The sequence below is a fragment of the Camarhynchus parvulus genome, chromosome 8 (assembly GCF_901933205.1).
Source record: "Camarhynchus parvulus chromosome 8, STF_HiC, whole genome shotgun sequence".
In the NCBI taxonomy this organism is placed as follows: Eukaryota; Metazoa; Chordata; class Aves; order Passeriformes; family Thraupidae; genus Camarhynchus; species Camarhynchus parvulus.
Genome location: NC_044578.1, coordinates 23990906 through 24014004, shown reverse-complemented (window position 1 = coordinate 24014004; position 23099 = coordinate 23990906). Strand labels below are relative to the sequence as shown.

The following is a 23099-nucleotide window of genomic DNA, read 5'->3' as shown; positions in this document are numbered from 1 at the left end:
AGTTAAGAATATCTGTATTTATGTCACACAGGTACAAAGCCCCTTCCAGGAACCAACCCACAGCATCCCCAGAGTAATCACAAAGCTCATCATAGAGCTCTACTCGATTCTGGGGGCCTGAAGGTATTTAACATGGACTGCAGTGGAAACAAACCTTGCACTGGCCTGCTGGATGTTTTTTTGAAGTCCAAGGTGGGCTTTCTGGAGAAGCCAGCCCTGAAGTCGATGGTGCTGAGCCCCGTGATGCGCACAGAGTGCCTCCCACTGCTCGAGGTCTGCAAAACAGCCAGCACATGGAATCTGCACTGCAGGCACTGCACAGAGCTGAGCCAGCCCTGAGCTCAGGGACTGACTCCAGCACAGCTCACAGCAGCACAGCCTCATGGCTCAAGTAGTAAGGAACAGCACCTTGAATAAAGCTTTGCTTTCACACCCAGCCCTACAATTGTGGTGTCAGCAAAGAGAGCCAGTTTGTCTTGGAAGGAAATCACACCAACAAATCCACAGCTCCTACCATGTGCTACTGCCGGCAATGGCACTGGTCTGGGAGTTAGGACCTGACTGTTACAAACTCCACTAGAAAAAATGGTGAGTGAATCAGAACTCAACAGAAAAATCTATGCATTAAGGTGGTTCTCTTCCCTGGCCAAGGGGGAACAGAGGATGCACAGGTACCTCTCTCCTCTGGTCTGTACCCTTGTACCCTCACCTTGTCATTCTGCTTCAACCAGCAAAAAACAAATCAGAACAACTCCCACCCATCCATCACCCTTGAACAGCCTGAGCCTCATGTTCTGCAGAGTACAGCTGCTTTGATGAATATCTTTCATCTTAAAGAAGACAAATGAAAATCATTATAAATTACTTCCTATGCAGAGAAATAAAGGTCAGGTGCTACTTGCCAGAGGTGCACAGGAACCCATGGCTTTTCCTCCTCACCTACTTCTACACCCTTCAGGTGTCTGGAAGCTTCCATTGAGCTTTCCCTGGAGTTTTACCTGGTCCATTCTCAAATTCCTGCAGCTCTCTGGGAGAGGTTACTCCAGAGTAACCCCCTCTGCCACTGCTGCATTTGAGTATCAAATTAAACAGTTGTTTCTTCTAACTAACAGCCTTTGGACAGGCATTAGACACCATGACAAATCAATGTCTATGTGATTAAAACAACATATTTCCTTCTATTTAGTTAGCCTCTCACCTCAGAAATAGAACCACTAAAACCTTTTTTATATAAGCCAGCTGTTAACAATATAAAGAAATATTTAATTGTGCCAAACAACTCAAGGTATCAAGCGTTAATTGCCAGTTAAAATTTCATTAGATAAATTCAGTGATAAAGTTCTGTTTTTATAGCTTGGTGCATCTGTATAAGGACTTTATGGTGTGAATAAAATTTTCACAAAGCTTAAGTCATAAAATCTTTGTGTAAATAAACCAAGCCAGTGACTAAAGCCAAGTAAACAATCCACAGAAAAATATACTGGGAAATCATTTCTCTTTATGAATTACTCCAACCTTTGGATATTTGCAACTTTTACGGCTGGAATAACCTTATAAAATTTTACCATTTCCTAATAACAATAAACACATCTCTCACTGTCATGTCTAGGAGATGGAGGTGTTTAGGCAAACACAAGGAATTAGTTTTATCACACAGGACTGCTTTCCAATTATTATCTTTACGTCTCTTCTCATTATTTGTAGTTGAACATGGATTACAGAGACTGTACAGTGTTTGCCATCCCAGGTTGGATGAGTACAACCAAAAGAGCAAATACGTATTTTTGAAAGATGCTTTCCTGTCTTGCAAACAACATCACAAAATTGCCCAAAATACAGGTATCTATGAAGAAATGCATGACCTGGCTTGCTCATAAAATTTAGATTTAAATATTTCAACTACATATTCAAGAGATTTTCTTCATTTCTTTTTTAACCCAAAACACATAATTTTGAATGTTTTATCCATGCTCTCCATAGAGCTGGAGACAGCATTATGCTGAACTTAGAAAAAAACCCAAAAAAAACCTCCCAACCCCCAGAAAACTTGCAGGCCCTGCCTGCAGGAGCAGCCTGATGGCTTGGCAGGGCTGCTGTCCTGCTGCCAGGAGCACATGCCACCAGTGGCAGCCTGGACATGAGGGGACTGTTGGCTCTGCAGGCATCCCACCCTGAGCCCAGGACTCGTCCCCAGCAGCCAGCACTTGGTGCTGGTACACACCAGTGGCTCAGCTCACATCACACAGCCAGGAGCACACAGGGCTCTTCCTGCACTGCCCCTCTGGGCTGCAGGGCACTGGATATTTGCTGCACTGATCCCTCACCCTAGAAGCCTCCAGCAAGTGACAAGTCAATCCTAAAGCACTGACTTGTAGGGAAAGGTCTCAGGACCCAGCGTGGCTCATGTTACCATGTCCAGCAGGACCCAAACCTTTTCCACTTTCAACAGCCCACCAGGTTGTCTCTGTACTGGTTTTCAGCACTTTTGGTCATAGAATCATGGAATTGGAAATGACCTTAAAAAGTCACCCAGTGCCATCCTCTGCTATGGGCAGGGACAGTTTCCACTATCTCAGGTTACTCCAAGCCCCATCCAACCTGCCCTTGGACACTTCCAGGGATCCAGGGGCACCCACAGCTTCTCTGGGCACCCTGTGCCAGGGTCTCCCCACCCTCACAGGGAACAATTCCTTCCCAATAGCCCATCCAGCCCTCTCCTCTGACAGTTTAAAACCCCTCCCTCTTGTCCCATATATCTGCCCATATAAAAAGTCCCTGTCCCTCATTTGATAAGCCCCCAGTCCTAGACAGACATTCAAACAATTCTCCCCAGAGCTGCTGAGCTCAACATGCTTTTGTAGCTGCAGTTCTGCAGCAGGATCAGCAGCTTCCCCCAGGGCTGTGTGTGAATTAATGGTCCTTTTCAAAGCACCTCTGTGCTTAGGGCAGGGACAATGCACAGCAGGATCCATTCAGCACTGCCTATAAAGTGCCTCACCCGGGTGCCTTCCTCTCCAAAAATGACTATAGAGTATTTACACTGCTACAATAGAATAGTTCAGTCAGAAAGGATCTACACCAGTAGGATTGTTTCCACGTCTATTTAGGAAAGCTGGGATCATGCAGCTTTACCTACATAAAGAGGTATATAACAATATTAAATACAAGATCACAGGACATTTACTGTAACACAGACTCAGCTGTAAGTATCTATGATAAATAACATAGCAAATCATTATACAACCCCCTTATATGCTACAGGACAATCATACAGAAGTTCTGCAATAACTTTACCTTAATTGTCCATGTTCCAGGCTCTGGATCTTTGACATTTACTACCTTTGCAGAGTTTTGGATATTTAGCAATTCATTCAGTCCTGATCCCTTACTGAGCTGCTTGCCTGAAAAAACAGAAACAGGAACTAAATACAGGATGGAGTAAACGCAGTATTGCTTTTAAAAAACAGAGAGTAAATACAATATTTTTGTTTTGGACCAATGAATTTCTGATACTTGACTTATTACTTAGCAGTCAATGACATTTATAAGAGCCAAAATTCCCTATAAGTCTTTGACAGAATACTGAAAATGTTCATTTATATGTGGGTGGTTGTGTGCAGGAATTGGCTCTTTAGAGAGGGATTTTACTCCCTAAAGGCTGACCCTGAAGAATCATCAGCCCTAAAACTCATCTGGCTCTTTCACAGCACTAAAGGGAAAGAAGAAGTGGAGACTGGGGTGTCCCAGTGCCCATTTTCAGAATCTACTAGATTTGCTTTGGGTAATTTCAGTGAAACCCTGTGGATTTACATGTATGGAGCTGATCTATGAAAAAGGCCAAAAAGAGGTGAGGTCACAGCTTCAGGGAAGCCTGACACTTGCACCCAGGACTGTGTGTTGCCATGGCTTGAACACAGACATTGAGCAAATCTCTTTCCTGTTAACAAGAATGCCTCAGTGCAGGACAGACCAGACCACATTGCAAGGAACCCATCCTGGGCATAAAATATTTCCCAGCTACTCAAGCAATATCCTTAGGCAAAAGTCATTCAAAGAATACAAAATATGATCCGAATTTATTTCTGGAGTGCCGTTCCAAGTTCCTAGGGCATCAACTTAATAATAAACAACAGATTTGTTCAAAATAGCTTCAATTACAAATTAGCTCCAAATCTGTAATTGCAGTCCCCATCACACACTGCTCAGCTGGAGATGGGCAGGGGAGACAGGTTTGGTTCTGAATGGCCTCAGTTCAAAAAAACTAGACCATGGCTGACTTTCCTGACATAAAACCCAACCACCATGTACCTTAAATGATGGTTCAGGGAATATAAAAACAGATGAAAGGCAAAAGTGTCCAGCAATCTGGAATGCAAGGTAAAATTGTAACAACGAAGATGGAGGTGAGATGAAGCGGAGAGAATAAGGAAGTTTTCCAGTTTCCTCCAAGTAAAAAAAAAAAACCCATGGAATACTGGGAAAAAATATCAGAAGAGATTTTTCCTTCCCTTTTTTCACTATCAGAAAAGAAAGTATAAAGTACTTCACCTAGAGGATTATGAATCTCCATTGCTGGCGAAGGACCGCTCAAAGACACTGTAACTTCCTTCAGACTGGGATCAAAAGGGATCTGCCAAGTATTTACAGCCATGGACAGATGGTCTGTAGACAAGAGATGCACTTTGGAGGCTTGAACTGCTTCTTCAACCCATTTTAACACCTAGAAGAGAAGAGTTGTTACAATATTATCAGCAATCCTGGCTGCTGAAATATTTTCTGCTGAAATGCCTCTCTCTACTGTCTTGTAGAGATTCCAGAATGATTTATTTTAAAAAATGTGAATAAGTAAAGGAAATGCAAGAATAGAAGATACTAGCAAAGCCACGGTCAGCATGGTGTTTAAAGGAGTACACTAGCACACTTGGATAGATTTCTACACAACAACCACAGGTAAATTTTAAAATGAATTAGGGATACAAACCTGTGGACATTTCTGCTCATCAATTATTAGTTGCATGAAGCAACAAGGAAAATATTCTTATCCAGATGTACTGAGTAATTGCTATCTCTGGACTTTTCCAGGGCTTTTTTTCCCCTAAAACACCTAATTCAAATTACTGTTAGGCACAGCACAGAGGTGGAACTAAAGGGGAACACAGTTTTGGAAAGTATGTCCCTGCAGGGCACAGAGGCTCCCACACCAGGGACAGGACAGCAGCCCACGGGAGAGCCCACAGTGAAGGAAAGGAAGGGTGTGAGGAGGCAGAGCAGCCAAGAGAAACCCATATGTACTGACCACAACCCCATTCCTGATGTCAGTGGGGAAGGGAGAAGGAATCAGGGGAGAAGCTGAGTTGGGCAAGTGGAGGCAAAGGTGTTCCTACCTGTCTTTGCTTCCCACTGCCTGAAGGAATAATTGAATATCTATTTTAATTGGCAACAAATTCATTTTCCTTAAGCCAACTTTGTCTTGCCCTCAACAACAACTGGTGACTTCCCTGCCTTTATCTCAACCCAGAAGCTTCCTCAACCCATTCCTCCTCTGCAAGGGATGAGTGAGTGGCTGAGAGAGAACCTGACAATCAGCCAAGAGAAACCCACCACAACCAACCCAGCCTGCCCAGAAACACACCTGGTTTGTCAAACTATATGATTATGCATCACCTCTGTACATGATAAGAGCTGCAGCATATTTTTTAAATGCCGCTGAAGTAATACTGGGTTTGTGTAGTGATGTGAATGTGACTCACAGTAATACTGAACCGTGGTTTTAAGCTGCACTTGACCATGGGGGCATTGGGAAACATCTTGTAAAGGAGAGCTGTCATTTGGTTATGTCAGTTCAAGACTTGGAAACCAGCAATAAACTAACCTGATATGTTAGCCCTCAGTACTGGGGATCTCCAGGGCAAGTCCTTCAACCTAGGAACCAATTCAACACATTGCCCAAAAGAACCTCATTCCCCTGGTTTATCCTGCATTACTTGCCTACTTTATAATTTAAAAAAATAGAAATATGCCATAGGTTTGTGTGTGAGATGACTTTGGGATAGAAACTAGATTCCAGCCTCCTACAGAAGTGTACTTGTTCTCGTAAGTAACAGTATGAATGCCCAGCAACCTTTGTGCAAAGATGAAGTAAGTTTAAATAAGTGAAGGGTGTCATTGAAAACATATTTGAAATGGTGGGGGGCAGGTTTTCTTCAATGATTCCCCCTCCACTCTTAGGAACATCCCACCTGAGCCGTGCTGAGTGCTCCCAGCACAGGGTGAGACAGCACTGACCAGGTGTCCCCTCACCAAGGGTGTGCACAAGTGAGCTGCTTGGGCATGTTTGCAAAACAACACACCCAAAAAACCACAGTAAAACTGCCTGGGCTGCTCAAAGCCCTGCAGCAACGTGGCCCAAGAGAGAACCGGGGTTTGTGCAACAGCTGGTGACACCAGCTAGGGAGCAACTTGTGTTTGCTTTAGACAAGCCTGGAACAGGAATCGCAAGGCTCCAAAAAGATCCAACTCATTTAAGTTCTAATTTAGAAATTATACATCTGGGCCCAAAAATGCTTCCAAAGAAATTTCAATGTTCTACTCCCAGTGAGATGAACATGACACTTTTTTGTATGAGGTATATGAAAACGTTGCCATTTAATTCCAGGATCTCACCTCCACAGGTAAGTTTTTAAATTGATTGTAAAATTCAATGAACCCATACAAACTTCAGTTTCTGGGAGTTTTTCAAGATCAAAACTGAAAATGGAAGGCAACAGAACAACCCAGCTGTCTGCAGTCTGGCAGCAGCTTGCTTGTGTAAGTTCAATAGGCAATTCTGGGAGATCCATTTCCCAACCCTGTCATTCCAAAGAGCTTTGCAATAATGCTGTAACACTGGTTTAGAAGTAGGTTTTTTCTCCTCCAGGACCTTTACAGAAAGCCCCCAAAAGAACAGCAGCTTTTGCTGTTCTGCCAAAATGTGACGTGATGAATTTTATTAGAGGGGGAAGGGCAAACAGAGCAATGATTTATAACTTTTCCCCAGAAAATTTGCTCTTGCAACCTGCCCTGCTGTCAGGTCATTTCTTGGAATGCATACTGAAACCTGGAAAATCTGTGGAGCATGGCCTCTATTCCCATTTGTTTATTCTGGGACTCAAGAATATTTCTCAAGCAGTCAAAGCAACGGGATTTCAGATTAACTGTTTCATTGCTTAAGTAAATTTAGGTTCATACTTACACCCAAAGAGGAAAAATGTTCTAATAATGTTTTCAAATGCACATAAAAAAATATAACTGAGACAGTGCATGAGAAAACAATACTGTAAAAATAAACCATGAATTATATATATATAACATGTATGAAAACCACATGACTGAAAAGTTTTAGTGTTGGATCTCAAGCTCCTCAAAGTTAGGAACCACAAGAACTAAGCCTGTCTGCTTTCAAAAGCTCTTCTGCAGTTGCTTTATGACAAAAAGCCTTAGGTACATAATCATGGTTTATTTTTTCCAGAGACTCCAAATTCCATAGAAAACAGAGAAAGACCAGCTGTAACTATTTGTTTTTCCCTTCTTTGTTTGGCATTCACTGTACATTATGTATCTTCAGAACAGAAGCATTCAGCTGCTTCTCCCATGAAACCATTCCTCCTTTTTCTAAGAAAATGGATAATGCCTGTTTGGGACCAGGGAGAAGAAAAGGCAAGAAACAGAGGTATGCAAGAAACCTGCATTCTGTAATGTAATTTTGAACTTTTGACTTTGTCACCTGTGCTGTATCCTTGAAAAGTAATGGAGGGACTTTTTACATCTTTCACTGAGTGAAACAAGATTTCAAATTGCTTCCTCTGCAGCATCATCCAAAGACACACTGGTCATACACAGCAGGGACCTGTAACACCAACCCCAGCTGTGTTGGTGTAACCCTTGCATTGGATCCCCTGGGAGGAGTAAGAGCCAGCAGAAATGGGATGTTCTCCAGCGGGTTTAGGGACCTCCATCTACAGCAGAGCACTTGTGAGTGAACACCACCAGACCCCATTCCCTGTGATCTTACAGATGATACTTTCCCCACAACAACAATCCCTTCTGCACCATCTCTTCTAAATGTTCTGTCACCAGTCTTGTCTTCAGACCCTCCTCAATCTCATCTCATCCACAGCATCCCTTTCATTTACAGGCTTCTCATCCAATTCCAAACTCTCTCGTTTTTCCCATATAGGTTCATCCTGCTTTCAAGTCACTCAGCAACACCCCTTTCTTCCATCAAAGTCCAAGCTGTGCCCCCATGTCATTCTCAGTTCTCCTCCCATCAATGTTCTGTATATGGAAGGCCCATTTCTATTTATTTTAAAAACCAGGAAGAAAGATGTATTTTTCAGCAGTCTAAGGACAGGAATTCTTCTCTTCTTACAGAAAGGTTAGAGCTAAGAAAAATCAAGTGTTTCAACACTAAAAGACCACTCACCAGCTCAGTCCTTGTGAACTCCTAGCTCTACACTGATCAATCCAGTTCATCAGACATAGGAATGACTCATTTTTGCCACAAACAATCAAAACAACCTGGAGACATGACCTGAACTGCCAATGACTAATAAATCTCCACTATTTTCCACAGCACCATATTCACACTCTGCTGATCATCACAGTTCATCTCAACACCCCCTCTGGCATCAGTACAAACCTTTGGGCATCACAACCATTTACAGGAATTTCCTTACAGAAGGATAATTAGGTGTGGTGGAATGTAACTTCAGTTCAAGTCAAAATTAGTACCTTTTGGAAACTGGACACAGTTATGAAAATAAGAGAATCTGCTCCTAACAGGGAATTTAACCCATGCTTGATGGATATTCTCAATGCCATGAGAATAGAACCTGAGGAAAGAGCTGGAGCTGTGCCAGGGAGGGTGAGGCTGGAGCTCAGGGAAAGGTTCTTCCCCAGAGGGTGCTGGCACTGCCCAGGCTCCCCAGGGAATGGGCACAGCCCCAAGGCTGCCAGAGCTCCAGGAACATTTGGACTACATTCCCAGGGATGCACAGGCTGGGATTGTTGAGGTGTCTGGGCAGGACCAGGGGTTGGACTCACTCCTTGCAGGCATCCTTGCAAGGATCCTCTCCAGCTCAGGATATTCTGTGATTCATTTAAATTTCAAGCAATTATTGTAAATTAAGCCCTGAGTCTACAAAAGCAACCAGAGAAATCTCACCTAAAGAAACACTTTTCAAGACCAGGACTTCAATGCTTTGATAAAGCCTTTCCAAGACACTGGGGACAACATTTCAGAATATTATGATCCTATAATGGTTTGTGTTGGAAGGGACATCAAAGCCCACCTTGTCTCACCCCCCTGCCACAGGCAGGGACACCTTCCAAGAGGCCAGGTTTTTCACAGCCCCAGCATGGGCCTTGAACACTCCCAGGGATGGGGCCTTGATACTCTAACTAGATAAATATTCTCATTTATCTAATGCACAGAAATCACAGTGAGTTTTTAAAAATAGCACCTTCATCCCAGACTCTTGGATGAGCTACCTTCAGCAGGTAAGTGGAGATACATATGTATTTCATGCTTTGCTGGACTGAACCCAACACAACTCTGTCAATCACTAACAATTTTGCCCCAGTTGATTGTAGTATTTTAAATCAGAACATGTTTTTCAGAAGTAAAAAAAAGGCACTAAGTTTTCATAGCCTTTTCAGTACACAAGCATTGGATGTGTATCAAGCACTGTTTTGCTGTGTTTCCTTGTATCTAGCTTAGAATATTGCTTCATTCTGCACTTAATGCTCAAAGGGCAAGGGCAAGAGGAATGGTTTGAAACTTTTTATACTAAAAATAGCTTTGTTTGAGTTTTTGGGGGGGAGAATAATCAAAATGTTTTAACAAAACAAGTCGTTGGTTTGGCAGGGTACTCGGCAAGGACTTTGTAGCCATTCCCTAATCCCCAATCCAGCACTGGCCGTCTCTAGGCCCACAACGGTGAGTGTGCTTCAGCATTTATAAACTGCATTCTTTACACATCATCGACTCCTCAGAGAAAAAGGAGGGCAAGCGTGATTGCTTGATTGCAGCTGAATCCTGCCTGAGGGCAATCCCACAAACAGCTGATCAGATCTCTGTGAGATGTCCTGTTTGTTTGCATCCACCCACTGGTGGATGTGCTTCTTGGAACCAATGCTGATCCAGAACTGAAACCACAGAGAAGGTTTTACTGGGGATGGCAGCAATTTGCTCAACTCATTTTCACAGTCACTTGGCCCAGACACAGATTTATGTAAGGTCAACAATCACTAAAATTACAGGGTCTTTTGGGTTTGGCTTTAACACAAATTATTCAGCAATTATTGTGGAAGACTTCTGAAAGTTATTTAGGGTTTGCTTTTTTGCACCTTAGGCAATCTCTTACACTGTTTAAGTGCCTCTTTCAAGTGGCCATAGGCTGTATTTTTCCCTCTCTCTCAAAAAAACATTGCAAAAATTTCACCTACTAATTTCACCCTCTGCCTTTGTGCAGAGGAGGTAAGGCCCTGGCACAGGGTCCCCAGAGAAGCTGTGGCTGTCCATGGATACCTGGAAGTGTCCAAGGCCAGGTTGGATGAGGCTTGGAGCAAATCCGGGGTAGTGGAAGGTGTCCCTGCCCATGGCAGGGGGTAGAATGAGATGATCTCCAAGGTATCTCGCAACACAGGATATCTTACGACTTTACAATTCTACGATTATTTACTCAAAAGAAATGTTGCAATGAAGCTGGAAGGGGGTAAAAGCAGCTACTAAAATCCCCTGCCTAAAACCTTACCCAAAACTCCAAGGCAGTCTATCCTTACAGGCAGAAGCTGGAGTTCTTAGAAACAGGGAAGTGCCAAGCTCAGAAAGCAGCAGCAGGCAGCCAGGAAAGCAGCTCGTGCCAGCTCCACTCCAGAACATGGTGCTGTCTAGCACCTACAAATGGCTTTATCTGCTCACTGCTACTTCTCAAAAGCAGAAGAAAACAAAACCACAACAATCCAACCTAACCTTTACCCTAAAACTACAGTCCTGGCAAAGAGCATTCCCCACTGGCAGTATCAGAGGGTGGCAGAATTGGTTGGGTTGGAAGGGTCCTTAAAGACCATCTTGTTCCGTGATGATCCCTTCTGTATAAAGGGATTTCATGGAGTGTCACATAGAAGTTTTACCCTTTATACATAATAGCAAAATGCAGGCCAGAAACAGACCAAACAGGTAATTTCTTTTCTTCCGAATTTTAACCTAATTTTTGGAGGATAAATCTTCTGAGAAGTTTCTCCTTTTGATCACCTTCCCATCACTGCCAATAGCTTCTATCATTCCCAGTGAGAACTTCAGTTCTTCTAGGCAACAGCTGTAGAAAATGCAATTTATCTCCAACATTAATCATTGTCAGAATTTTAGGACTGAAAGAAGAAAGAACAAACCAGGGTAAATTTTTATTAAAAAACTTCAGCTGGTTATTGCCTACACCGGCAATTCAAAGGGGAATGTTTACAACATTTATAAACAATTCCAGCTCTCCAGATAAATACCATGTGATTTCACCTCTCTCCAAACTGTTTTCTCACGCACTTCTGAAGTTTCATTCCTGTCTGAGACTCACCGAAGTTCCCAAAGCAAATAGTCATTCATGGCTGTGGGTCAGGAACCACTGTTACCAGGAGGGCAGCAGAGGTGGCAAAAGTATTGCAGCGATAACCTCAATTAAAAAGTTACTTCCATGACTCTGTGAACAATGAAAACCTGAGAGTTCACACTATCTATCCTACATGGGGAACATTTTTGCCCTAGACTAAATTTCAGTCTTTGCTTGTTCACAAAATGCTCATTTAAAGCTAAATGTGTGCTCTTGTTTTGAGCAGAAAAGCCCCTACATCACACAGAGCCCAGAACCGCTCCTTTTTTTAAAGGTTCTTCTCCTGGAAACCTTCTGGCACAGGCAGAGGGAAGCTGAGGAGGTTCTAGTATGATGTGTCACTTCACACTTCCCTGTTGTCAACAAAAGTCACAGAATTGCATCTTGATATAGAAGACGGAGAAAGAAAGGAAAGAAAAGGTGGAACAGAGTCCACATGCTAAGACCAGAACATTGAGAAGTTCCCCTTCTGCTCCCTAACCCACCATCAACCAGGTCTCTTAAAGATTTAAAGTGAAACTCTTGCCTCATTTTCTTTATCGATTGCAAAACTCAAGCAAAGTTACCTCATTAACTTGTTTTTTGTCCAAGTGAAAAATTTGACCAGAACTTGTGGAAGCAATTTCTTCATAGACCTTGTAACCAATATGATCCCTGTCATCACAGTCTCCAGTCAGCACAAACACCACCTGGATTTAAAAAAAAAAAAAAAGCAGTGAATCATTGGACACATGGTGCATAGGTGAGAAAAACACTGCCATGGCAGCATTAAGGCAAGACAACAGAAGAATATGTCAGTCGAGATGGGTTTGTTACTCTACATGGACAGAAGCACTGCATTCAGTAATGATGGAAAAAGCAATATAGAAGAAAAGGAATAGACAAAAATCCCTTTAAAAATCAATCAGCCCTGTCATTCACATAATGCCTCTTTGAGAACAACAAAAAAAAAAATCCACAGAAGTGATAAGCTGCCAAAACCACATATACTGGTAGAAGATTCAGTTACATTATTTAATTCACAATAATAAAAGAATTTCCACTAAGTTTTTCCTCACCCAGATCAGTTAACTCTATTTAAAAAAAAATAAATACTTAGAATGCAGTATTATGGTCCCTTCTGTTTTACAGATTTCACCAAGTTTCACACAGGAGAATTCTACCCTTAGTCATCAAGAAAACAGAGCATTAAACACACAACCCAGCTGGGAATGCAAATCCCATCAGCTTCAGTACCTGTGACTGTTTCTGCTGGATGAGTTGAAGCACTTCATGGGTCAGTCTGTAATCCTTGGATCGGGCATCAGTAAAGACATAGATGAAAGAGCCAGGCAGGGAAATTTCTAGAGCAATTTTTATTGCCCCAATGCTCATCTCTGGACAGTCTCCACCACCCTGTTCACAAGCAGAAATAAAACATAACTTTTTTTTTCTTTTAAGAAAAAAAAAAAACCATACCAAATTAGTTACTTTCTTTTGGGATATTCAAGACAGATACTTCCTCAGCCTCCAACCATTTATTTAACTTTTCTACCCTAAGGATTTTATGGTTTGTGCAGAGTGCTGTAACACACTCACAAGCAGCAACTGCAACAATTCCAAAGGGGAAATAAAGTCAAAGGAAGAGCCCTGATGTTGGCTGGTGTCACAGTCACTCCTATCTATGCCCTGCTCAGCTCCAGGTTTTCTGACAGCCCCATTTCCCACACTCACATGTTGTCATACAGAGCAAGAGTTCTACTTCCCAAATCACATCCAGGTCACCATTCGTTGTCATTATATTGCAAGGGTTCCATATTGCTAGAGTTTCATACCTCCTTGATGTTTCTCATAGGCAGCTCCTCTAGGCACTGACTCTTCCTTGCCCTCACAGTAGCCAACTGACTCCAGTTATTGGCTACAGGTGTGGCCTGTTAAAATCAGGCCTGCTCCTACTCTTTATTAATTAGCCCAGCTGCAAGTCTTTAGGGGGTACAATTACTTTCTATACTACCTTTATTTACTTATATTCTATCCCCCTACACTCACATGCTCCCTTCCTGGCTGACAGATCCCCTCCTCTGGTAGCACACAGCAGCCACAGAAGGTCAGGGGCACAGACAGATGGGAAATGGTGCCAGGCAGGCAGGGCCGAGCTCCAGGAGCATCTGTGGACACCAGAGCAGCCAGAACCTGCCCTGGACTCCACCCTGGGACAGGGAGCTCAGCAGAGGGCACAGGTGCTGTGCTCCCACAGCTCTGCACTGCAGCTGCTGCAGAGCTGGAGGTTTTTCAGACCATGTGTTCAATCAAAATGCTTCCAAGTATGACTTTATAGGAAAGGATTCATTTTTCTCACTGAATTAAGAATTTGGGAAAAACACTGTTTAAATAAAAGCTAACTTACATAAAAATTAACTTGGCATATTGAAGGCAGAACTTTCCAAAGAGCTGATACAAACTGTAAAACTTGCCCTGTCATCTACAATAGATCTCTGCACACTAAGTATTAAATATAAAATTGATTTCTTTTATTTTTACAATCAACATGCCTTCACACATACATATATACAAATCTACACATGCTGGGAAAGAAGAAGGCAAAAAGAGTGCAGTCCTTCATACTTAGGAATTTTGCTCGTCCTCAGTGAAGTGTTCATGTTGGGAACAAGTTTAATCTATCAGTATCCTTAATCCAATTTCAAAGCAAGAATATTAATAAGTTTCTCCTCTATGCTAAAGAATAAGCATGTGGTCATTTTTTCTGTAAGTTATGTAAGAACCACTCTTCTTTTTCAAAGTCAGTTCTCCTAAATGTAGCCTTAGTTTTATGGGAAAAGCAAGTGGTAGGTTCCAGACAGCCTGAAATTCAAGAGAGAACTCTCCAAGATTTTTGACACATGTCAGAACTTTATCTTGGCAATGCCTATACCGTCCAATGGGACACATCAGTATTTCCAAATTCTCTCAGCAGAAGACTCTTCCACATAAAGTTTTAATTTGTGGGCAAAGTCAAAATAATAGCAAATTTATACCGACATCTATTTGGAACAGGAAAATTTCTATTCCCATTTCAGGTCTACTTGATTATCATCTCATAATATTCTGTATGGCAGCATCTGTTTTCTGCATAGAACAAGAAAAGCACTACTGAGCTAAATGGCTGCTTTGAGAACAAGCATGGACTTTTTTATTCCTATAATCTAGAATAATACTCTTAAAAGTCAGCTGGTAGAGCAACAAAACATCATCATGGAATGGTTTGGATTGGAAGGACCTTAAAGCCCATCCAGTGTCACTCCTGCCATGGGCAGGGACATCTCCCACTAGCCCAGCTTGTTCCACGTCCCATCCAACCTGGCTTGGGACACTTACAGGGATCCAGGGGCAGCCACATCATGCCTGAGCACCCTGTGCCAGGGCCTCCCTCCCTTCACAGGCAGAATTGCTTCCTAACATTTAACATTAGTATTGTCTTTACTTACATTTAAAAAAGTAGAAAATTTTCCATTCCGTACATTCAGTATTTCCTGCCTTTCTCTCCAAACTGAAATTAAATACAACTACCTCATGAAACTTTCTGGAAAAGCTGAGGTGAGTGAAGCCCAGGAAGCTTCATTTTCCCTTTAGTTTGAACAGGCCCACAGAAATACACAAAAAATCTGCTTAACAAAAAAAAAAGTCCACCAAAAAAACCCCAAAAAACCCAAAACACCAAAAAAACAGAAACAACACTAACACTAAGGAGCCATTGCTGCCCAAGTCCATGTTCTTATCACACTGTCTGTAAGAATGATTCAAAGATAATAACAGATGAAATACAGGTGATATCTCCTAAGCTGATCCTGTATCCATGGAACATGTCATTAACCACACTGAATGTAAAAGGAACAGGGCCCAATTTCTGCAGTGAAATGCACACAGCCCAGTTTTTACCTGATGTCAAACGTCAGCGAAAAGACTCTCCAACTATTCTGTGACAGATGAATGGAAAACAAAAGCTGGGCTTACCCTGATGTTCAGGGAGGACAAGTTGAGCATATTTTGATATAATATGTTTTATACACAAGATGTCTGGAAATATGTATCTTCATCTTAATTTTAGCTTTGTTCATTAATGAGAATATTTGGTCCATACTCTTTCTCAAAATGAACCCAGCTCAAAATTTCCTCTACCTCCACAACATTCACTCTTGCATCTTTTATCAGTTGTTTTGGAAAAATACTGGTAACAAACCTGTAGAAAGTGCTTATGTTTTCTCTACTGCAATATGACCTATCAGTCCTGTTATAATAATTTTTTGATTTCTGTTTTGGCCCTTCACCACTACAGTGGATGAATACAAGTCAATGAGAGCCTTCATATAGCAGAATGAGCATATCTTGAAAGTAATTATGAAATATGCAATCAACCAGCATTAAAGAATGAAATTTAAAATTAATTAGACAGAAACTTTTAAGCAACTTGATTAGAAATTAAGAGTTTGAAATTCCCAAAAGCTTCACCTAATACATCCACCTTTTAGAAACAGCTGCAATTACTGTCCAGTACAACTACTGAGGAAACAAAACATGAAAACTGGATGGAGTTTTAAAGCTTAAATTCCCCCATGAAGGAGAAAACTGAATAGCTATTGTTTTATCTGGATTTCAAACCTCCTGCCAACTTTTAAAGTAATCTTCAAGCAATCTGCTCTTACAGAGATTATATCATGTGCCAGTTTCTGAGGGAGAGCCTGTCTGGCACTACTGACTCCAGCAAGGTTCACCACAGGTCAGAAGCATTTTCCTTGGTTAAAGACAGGACAACTGGAGCACATGTTCTGTCAGTAAGGATAACCCCACTCCAGTACTTCCTCCTTTCTTTCTATCAGCTGAAGGAACAGCTGGAGCAGAGGCAGGGCAGAGTCAGGCTGGATCTCAGGAAAAGGTTCTTGCCCCAAAGGGTGCTGGGCACTGCCCAGGCTCCCCAGGGAATGGGTATGGCCCTGAGGCTGCCAGAGCTCCAGGAGGGTTTGGACAACACTCTTAGGGATGCACAGGGTGGGACTGTTGGGGTGTCTGGGCAGGGACAGGGGTTGGTGCTGTGGGTCCCTTCCCACTCAGGATATCCTGTGATTCTTAGAAGCCTTTGAATCAGTAAGTGTGAAGTAACGCACGGCAGGGAAGGCAGCACCCATGGAAAACCTGATGGATCTTACAGACCTCTTGTTTGAATGGTGTTCCTGGAATTTAATATCCCTAATACAGTAGAAGTCCATAAAAGTGTCTGTGGACAAGTGGTAGGACTAATGGAAATGCCAACTAAATGTTAGCATTACCTAACTATACCTTCTTGTGTTATTGAACCCAATCTCCACACAATGATGTAAACTAAGACAAAGGAATGAACTGTAACTCTAAATTAGAATGAGCAGGAAGCTGACAGTCTGTGCAGGCAAAATGACAGAGATAAGTGATCTACATCCTCACGAACTCCTGCAGCAGGAATATCAGCACAAGAAGAAAGCTGGCGTGAGGAAACAGTCTTTGCTAGAACCACATAGGAAACAAGTTACTCACCTGAACATAAAGTTCCCTAAGTTCAAATTGAAATTTCTTGGGATCTGTGGTTATTGTCACTGGACCAATTTCTAGAATGAAATACAAAAAACCAGAGTTATCCAAAGACAAACGGTAGTAAAAAAAATTGAATCTAAAAGCATTCAAAACAGTAGAGAATGATATCCCCCCGTACCGAAACCTGTGATTTCAAATCTGGTAACTTCAATATTCCAGTATTACCAACCTCTATTGCCTTAAACATTCATAGGCACATAAAGCCTTTCACCTTTGATTTTGATCAAGCATTTAATTGTTCTTAGTAATAAAAAGGGAACAAAAATTCCCAGAACAAATGTTGCTGGACCAAGAAATAATGTATTTTTCCAGAAAGAGCCTCTTCAGACTGGAAAAAACAAGACTTTGGGAAAAGGTTATAGCAGCCTTCCAGTGCCTAAAGGCGCTCAAGGAGAGTTGGAGAGGGACTTTGGACAAAGAGGGCCTGGGGGGACAAGGGGAAATGGCTTCAAACTTAGAAGAAATTAGATATTGGGGAAGCAGCTCTTCCCTGTGAGGGAGGGGACGCCCTGCCACAGAGCGCTCAGAGAAGCTGTGGCTGCCCCTGGATCCCTGGAAGTGTCCAAGACCAGGCTGGATGGGACATGGAGTAACCTGGCATAGTGGAAGGTGTCCCTGCCCATGGCAGAGGGTGAAACAAGATGAATTTAAGGTCCCTTCCAACACAAACCATTCCACAACTATGTGATTCTAGGTAAATGTGAAGAGACCTCTTTGGACAGAACACACAAATTTGGCTTTGCAATTTTACTCCTGTAAAAAAAAAAAAAAAGGAAGAAAAAGAAGACATGTGCCACATCTCTTCCCTGAAAAAAAAAATCTACCTCTAGAAATATCCCCGTGTGAGCCCTATCCCCAATCCAGCACATCTAGCAGGAGCTGTCAGAAAGAACCAAAGCAGAAACAACTTTATTCATGGCATTTGCCGTGTCTGGCTACTGACGAAGGGCAGGACATCCAAGTGAAGTTGCCTGGGGTGTGTAACAGCAGCACACATGTGAGCATTTCCCAATCCCATGGAGCTGTTCCTCTGCCCCTCACACAGCTGCCTTCCTGACTGGTATCAAATGTGATGCAGCCAGCTGGTTCCTATGCTGTGATTTCCTGCCTGTTCACCTCAGTCTGCCTTGGCACCAGTGCCCTCCATTCTTTGCCTGGCTCGGGCAGGCATTGCTGCCCTGGCCATGGGCACTCACCCAGCTCAGCAAGCACAGTCAGGGTGCTATGCCAAAAATCAATAAATAAACACACACACACACAAATGAAGAGATTTCTGCCAGCTGAGCGCTCCAAAGCACTCAAAGAGATCAGCTGAGTCCCGACAGACCAAATGGGGCACAATTCTGCTGTCAGGGTAAAAGCCAAGCATGAAACTGCAACGGTGCCAATTTAATACAGCTGCAGCTTACAGGGAAATGCTGCCTCAGCAGACCTCACAACACTTTCCAAGCTCTATAAAAGTTAATACGCACTTATCTTCCACATAATACAGACATTTTTCTTTTTTAAACAATCCAAAGTTTTAGTTCACTGGAGTTACAACAACTGCCATCACAAAGGTCTACTCTAATCACACCAGTATTTGCTGGGCAAGCTCTATTCATGGATGTCTTTCGGTTTAATTTCTTTGAAAGTCACCCACGAGATCACACAAAACCTTTCCTAGAATATTAAACTGTCCTTGGGGATATTTTGTATGGCTGTGAGTCATTTATCTGTGAATGCCATGTACTAAAATGCTGCGCTACCATTAAAAGAGCCATTATAAGGACTTGCTGTTCCTTCACATACCTCATCCTGCTGTGCTCCTGCTCTCCCACTGTTCTCCTTTGGGTATCCTTTACAGCAAACACCTGTAATAAAGCTACCTCCAAACTGTTTTGCTTCCAATCTCCCCCTTGCCAAGCACTGTTCTAAAGCACATCACTGACTGGAGTTTATCCATACAGTAACCCCACTAGCTTCATTATTCCCATCCTTGAGGGATTCAGTGTTTCAGTAAATCCTTTGGAAAGGCTTTCTTACCCTGTAAAATAAAGATCTGAAAAGCAAGACTCCTTCAGCTAAGCTAAAACAGCCCATCAGGTCAGTTGGGCTGAGAACTTGGCCTTATTCCCCCATAGGCAGCACGGGTTGGCTCCAGCAGTGCCAACGCCAAGCAGAGCCTGGCCAGCTTCCTGCAGGATCAGGGCTCCAGCTGCCCTCTGCTGAGAGCTCAGCAAAGAGCTCAGCTGGGAAATGGCACCCAGGCCACAAGAGCCAGGCATGGTTGGTCTCTGCTCTGTCCTGTGGGCAGGACAGAGCAGAGAGCCCCACAGGAGCCGTGCGGGGCAGATGTCCTCAGCTGATTCCACAGCCAAGGCCATGTCTGAATGGTGATGGTGCTCCTCCTCACCACCTGAACACTCAGCAGCTCATCCCAAAAACCCAGCAGCTGTCCTTCACAAACTGCTGTGCCACCAGCTTATGTCACCTGCCTGCCAGAAAAGCTTTAATAGCCTTCACTAGCTTCAGTTTCTTTTATCCTCATTTGGTGACCTCCAAGTACAGCCCAAATAAGGCTGTTTCACCAACACAGGCGAACACAGGCCTTCAAAGTGTCCAGAATATAAAAAAAAAAGAGCATTATGAGAAGTGATTTAAATTTACATAACAAGCATAGTTTAAACAGAATATTCACTCAGAAACTACACCCTATAAACACACCAAGCAGAAGAAAATAATAAGCTTTTTAATTTCATTAGCTCTTTAGGTGAAGCTTGACACATGGAATACACTAACAGAATACAGAATCACAGAATGGTTTGGGTTGGAAGAGACCTTAATGCCCATCCAGTCCCACTCTCTGCCATGGGCAGGAACACCTTCCACTAGCCCAGCTTGCTCCAAGCTCTGTCCAACCTGGCCTTGGACACTGCCAGTGATGGGGAGGTGTGGTTTCCCATTTTCATGTTGCAATCTGAATCCATTTTCAGGGACTGATATGGGACTATTTGGAACTGGTTTGTTGTAGAGGTCTCTCCATTGCTCACTGCTCCAAAACTTTCATGGCCACCCATAGGTGGCCGTGCAAAGGTAAAAAGCTGACACAGCCCCAGAATGGCAGCAAGTCTTTTTGAGGCACCAACCCAATCCTCTGGCATCACAAGTACAGTGTAAATGTCAGCTCTTCCAGACCTGGGAATCAACAGTCAGATTTGCACACACACAGACTGGTACTGGCCAAAAGGAAATGTTTTAAAGGAATGGCTGCACATCCCTGAGCAAAGCCTGGACTTCCAAAACTGAAATCACAAAAGTCAATGTAGCCACTGTGGCATCTAAGTTTGTATCTAAGCAATAAAACCATGACAACACACAACTGAGTAACACAGAAATCAAGGATTTTGATGCTTCCTTTTTGGGGAAAGTCTTGTAAAAACCATCTCACTGGTAAATAAGGAGAAAAGCCCACAGCAACCTGAGAAACTGGCCATTCCAAAAGGCCCTGCTGTTTTTCCATGGCTTTCTGCCACACCTCAAACGGCCACATGTTTATGTGCAAGCTGAGCAGCAAGCATGTTGGGAAAACCACAGATTTCCCCATGACACACAATCGCACATAATTACCACTGACGGTGATTGCAAATTTGGCACTCTCCTAGTCCTGACCACGGAACACATCTGCAACAAATGTCTGCTTTGGACAGCTGGGTGCTTTAGGAGATCTAGCAAAGGAATATGGAAGTCTTTTGCCTACCTCTCATCAACTCAGAACACTGGATTTGTTTATTCCAGAAGGAATAAGAAAGCTCTAAGTGATACATGGTAGCTGAAGGAATTTTGGCAGAGATGCTAAACCTTGTGGCGTGCTCTCACCCACAGAATTCCTTCTTCTAATTCACAGCAAGGATGTTCTCCTGATGCAAAGCCATATCCAGAATTAAAACTGACTAACTAACTAACTAGAGCAAAGATATCCCCCCAAAAAGACTCCACACCTTTGAATACTTCCAAAGAAACACAAATTTCAAAGCAATGTCACTACGAATGAAAAGATAAAATAGAAAAAACCAAACCCCCAAAGCCTACCATAGAATAGCAACAAATCCTTGATATTCCAATAACAATATTAATATCATAGTATATATAATAATACCAAAATAATGATGCTGTTACATTATATAACTACATTAATTATATACTAATAAAAACTAATATTATAGTTAGCATGTTTAGTTATCTCTGTAGTTATTCATATATTTAGTTATCTCCTCATAACACAGTATACACAGAAAAAACCTCTGTGACAATTATCTTCCACATTCTCTTTTATTTATTAAGTGGACTGACAAGTCTAGCACTGGACAATTCTGACAGTTTTTGAGATCAGAGGATTAATATGGGTTTCACATACCCATATATACAAATCCTCACCTGGCCACTGATATATGTGTGTGTGTATGAGTACACGTATATCAAATAATTTTTAACACAAATGAAGCAATGCTCAAGGATTAGGAGTAATCAGATTAGACAGCTGAAATGCCTAAACCAAGATCCCTGCCAAAAGAAGCTGGTGTGCAATTATTGCCTAAGAGTCATTTCCTAAGGGTATTGAGCACCAAGGTTTATCTGATTTAATGTTCTTCTCAGAGGAAGAAGAGAACTGTATCCAATCCATTGCAAAGCTCTGCTTATAATGTCACTGAAGACCTTTAGGAGCAGCCACTGCCAACAATTCTGAGAATAAGAACAATGGTAGAGCTGCTCCAGCCAGCTGTCCATCCTGAGGGCACAGAAGCAGAAACCTGCAATTTTCCAACAACAAATTGGGTCCTGCAGACTCTTCCCTCTACAGATTCCTCATGAGCTGCCACTGGAAGTGCTTCACAGAGCTCTCCTTCCCTTTAAAGAGAGTGTCATCACACAGGTGAGACTACCTAGAAGAAAACCACTTGTAACTGACATCTCAAATGATAATGAATAGTTTTGTTCCTCACACAGCTGACAAGTACATGCACACAGGATCAGAAGCTGTTTCATAGCATTATGTTTTAATGCACCAAAAAATGCTGCTCCATTTTAACTGATTGCAAATTTCTGTTGTAGACTACCAAACCAAGAAGCTGACTCCACCATGGAGTAAAAAAGACCAAACTTAAAGCCTTGTGCTTCGTGCTCTGAAGTGAAGGACAACTCCAGCTCCCATGCAGACGGTGGGAGCTGTGTGGATAGAAACCTTGATGAATTTTTCCAGCAGCACAAGGCAGCACTGGAGATACTGCCTACAGCCTTGAGCCCCCCATGGCTAACACACATTCCACGGGAATGACCATCCCAATGGATTCAGGGAGCACTGAGTAAGCCAAGATGCTTAGCACTAGAACCTGTAGTAGGGTATTTAAAGTTTCCTCCTCAATTATATTTCCTCATGACTCAGCTGCTTTCAGATTCTAACCTGGCTATAATGAATTCTTTGAAGAGCCCAGAAACTGCAGCGATCAACTTTTACCAGATTCTTAACCAGAGAGAAATGAGCTAAACCAGCCCAGCAAGCTTACGTTTCCTTAACACACTCATTTTTTTATTTCTTAAATAATTTTTCAGCCTCATGACTTATGACTACTAAGTGTAACAGCAGACAGGAAGGAGTCAGACTGCTCACAGTTTTTCACACAGTTATTCACGAGTTGGCTGTTCACAGACAAACCAGATAGATTATCCTGGGAACTGCAGAGCCCTGCTAAGCAGTCCAACCCAGCACCAGTGGAGATGATGAAGCTCCATCCTCATGGATGGCAAGGGCCACCACCCTCGTGCATCAAACTTTTCACCTCAGGACAGTGGCCAGAGCCTGGCTGAAACTCAGTGACCAAA

At 42.6% G+C, this 23099-nt stretch overlaps 1 protein-coding gene across 2 annotated transcripts in view; it reads right to left on the bottom strand.

Annotated features, from left to right (window-relative positions):
• The window catches only part of HMCN1 (hemicentin 1), a 164438-nt gene that overhangs the window by 115635 nt on the left and 25704 nt on the right, over positions 1-23099 (bottom strand). For both annotated transcript variants that reach the window (XM_030953930.1, XM_030953929.1), the window contains exons 2-7: positions 17184-17254; positions 12879-13037; positions 12209-12331; positions 4549-4720; positions 3295-3401; positions 155-275 (exon numbers count right to left, since the gene is read on the bottom strand). In XM_030953930.1, coding sequence (XP_030809790.1) covers positions 155-275; positions 3295-3401; positions 4549-4720; positions 12209-12331; positions 12879-13037; positions 17184-17254 — 753 coding nt within the window. The remainder of the gene's footprint in view (positions 1-154; positions 276-3294; positions 3402-4548; positions 4721-12208; positions 12332-12878; positions 13038-17183; positions 17255-23099) is intronic.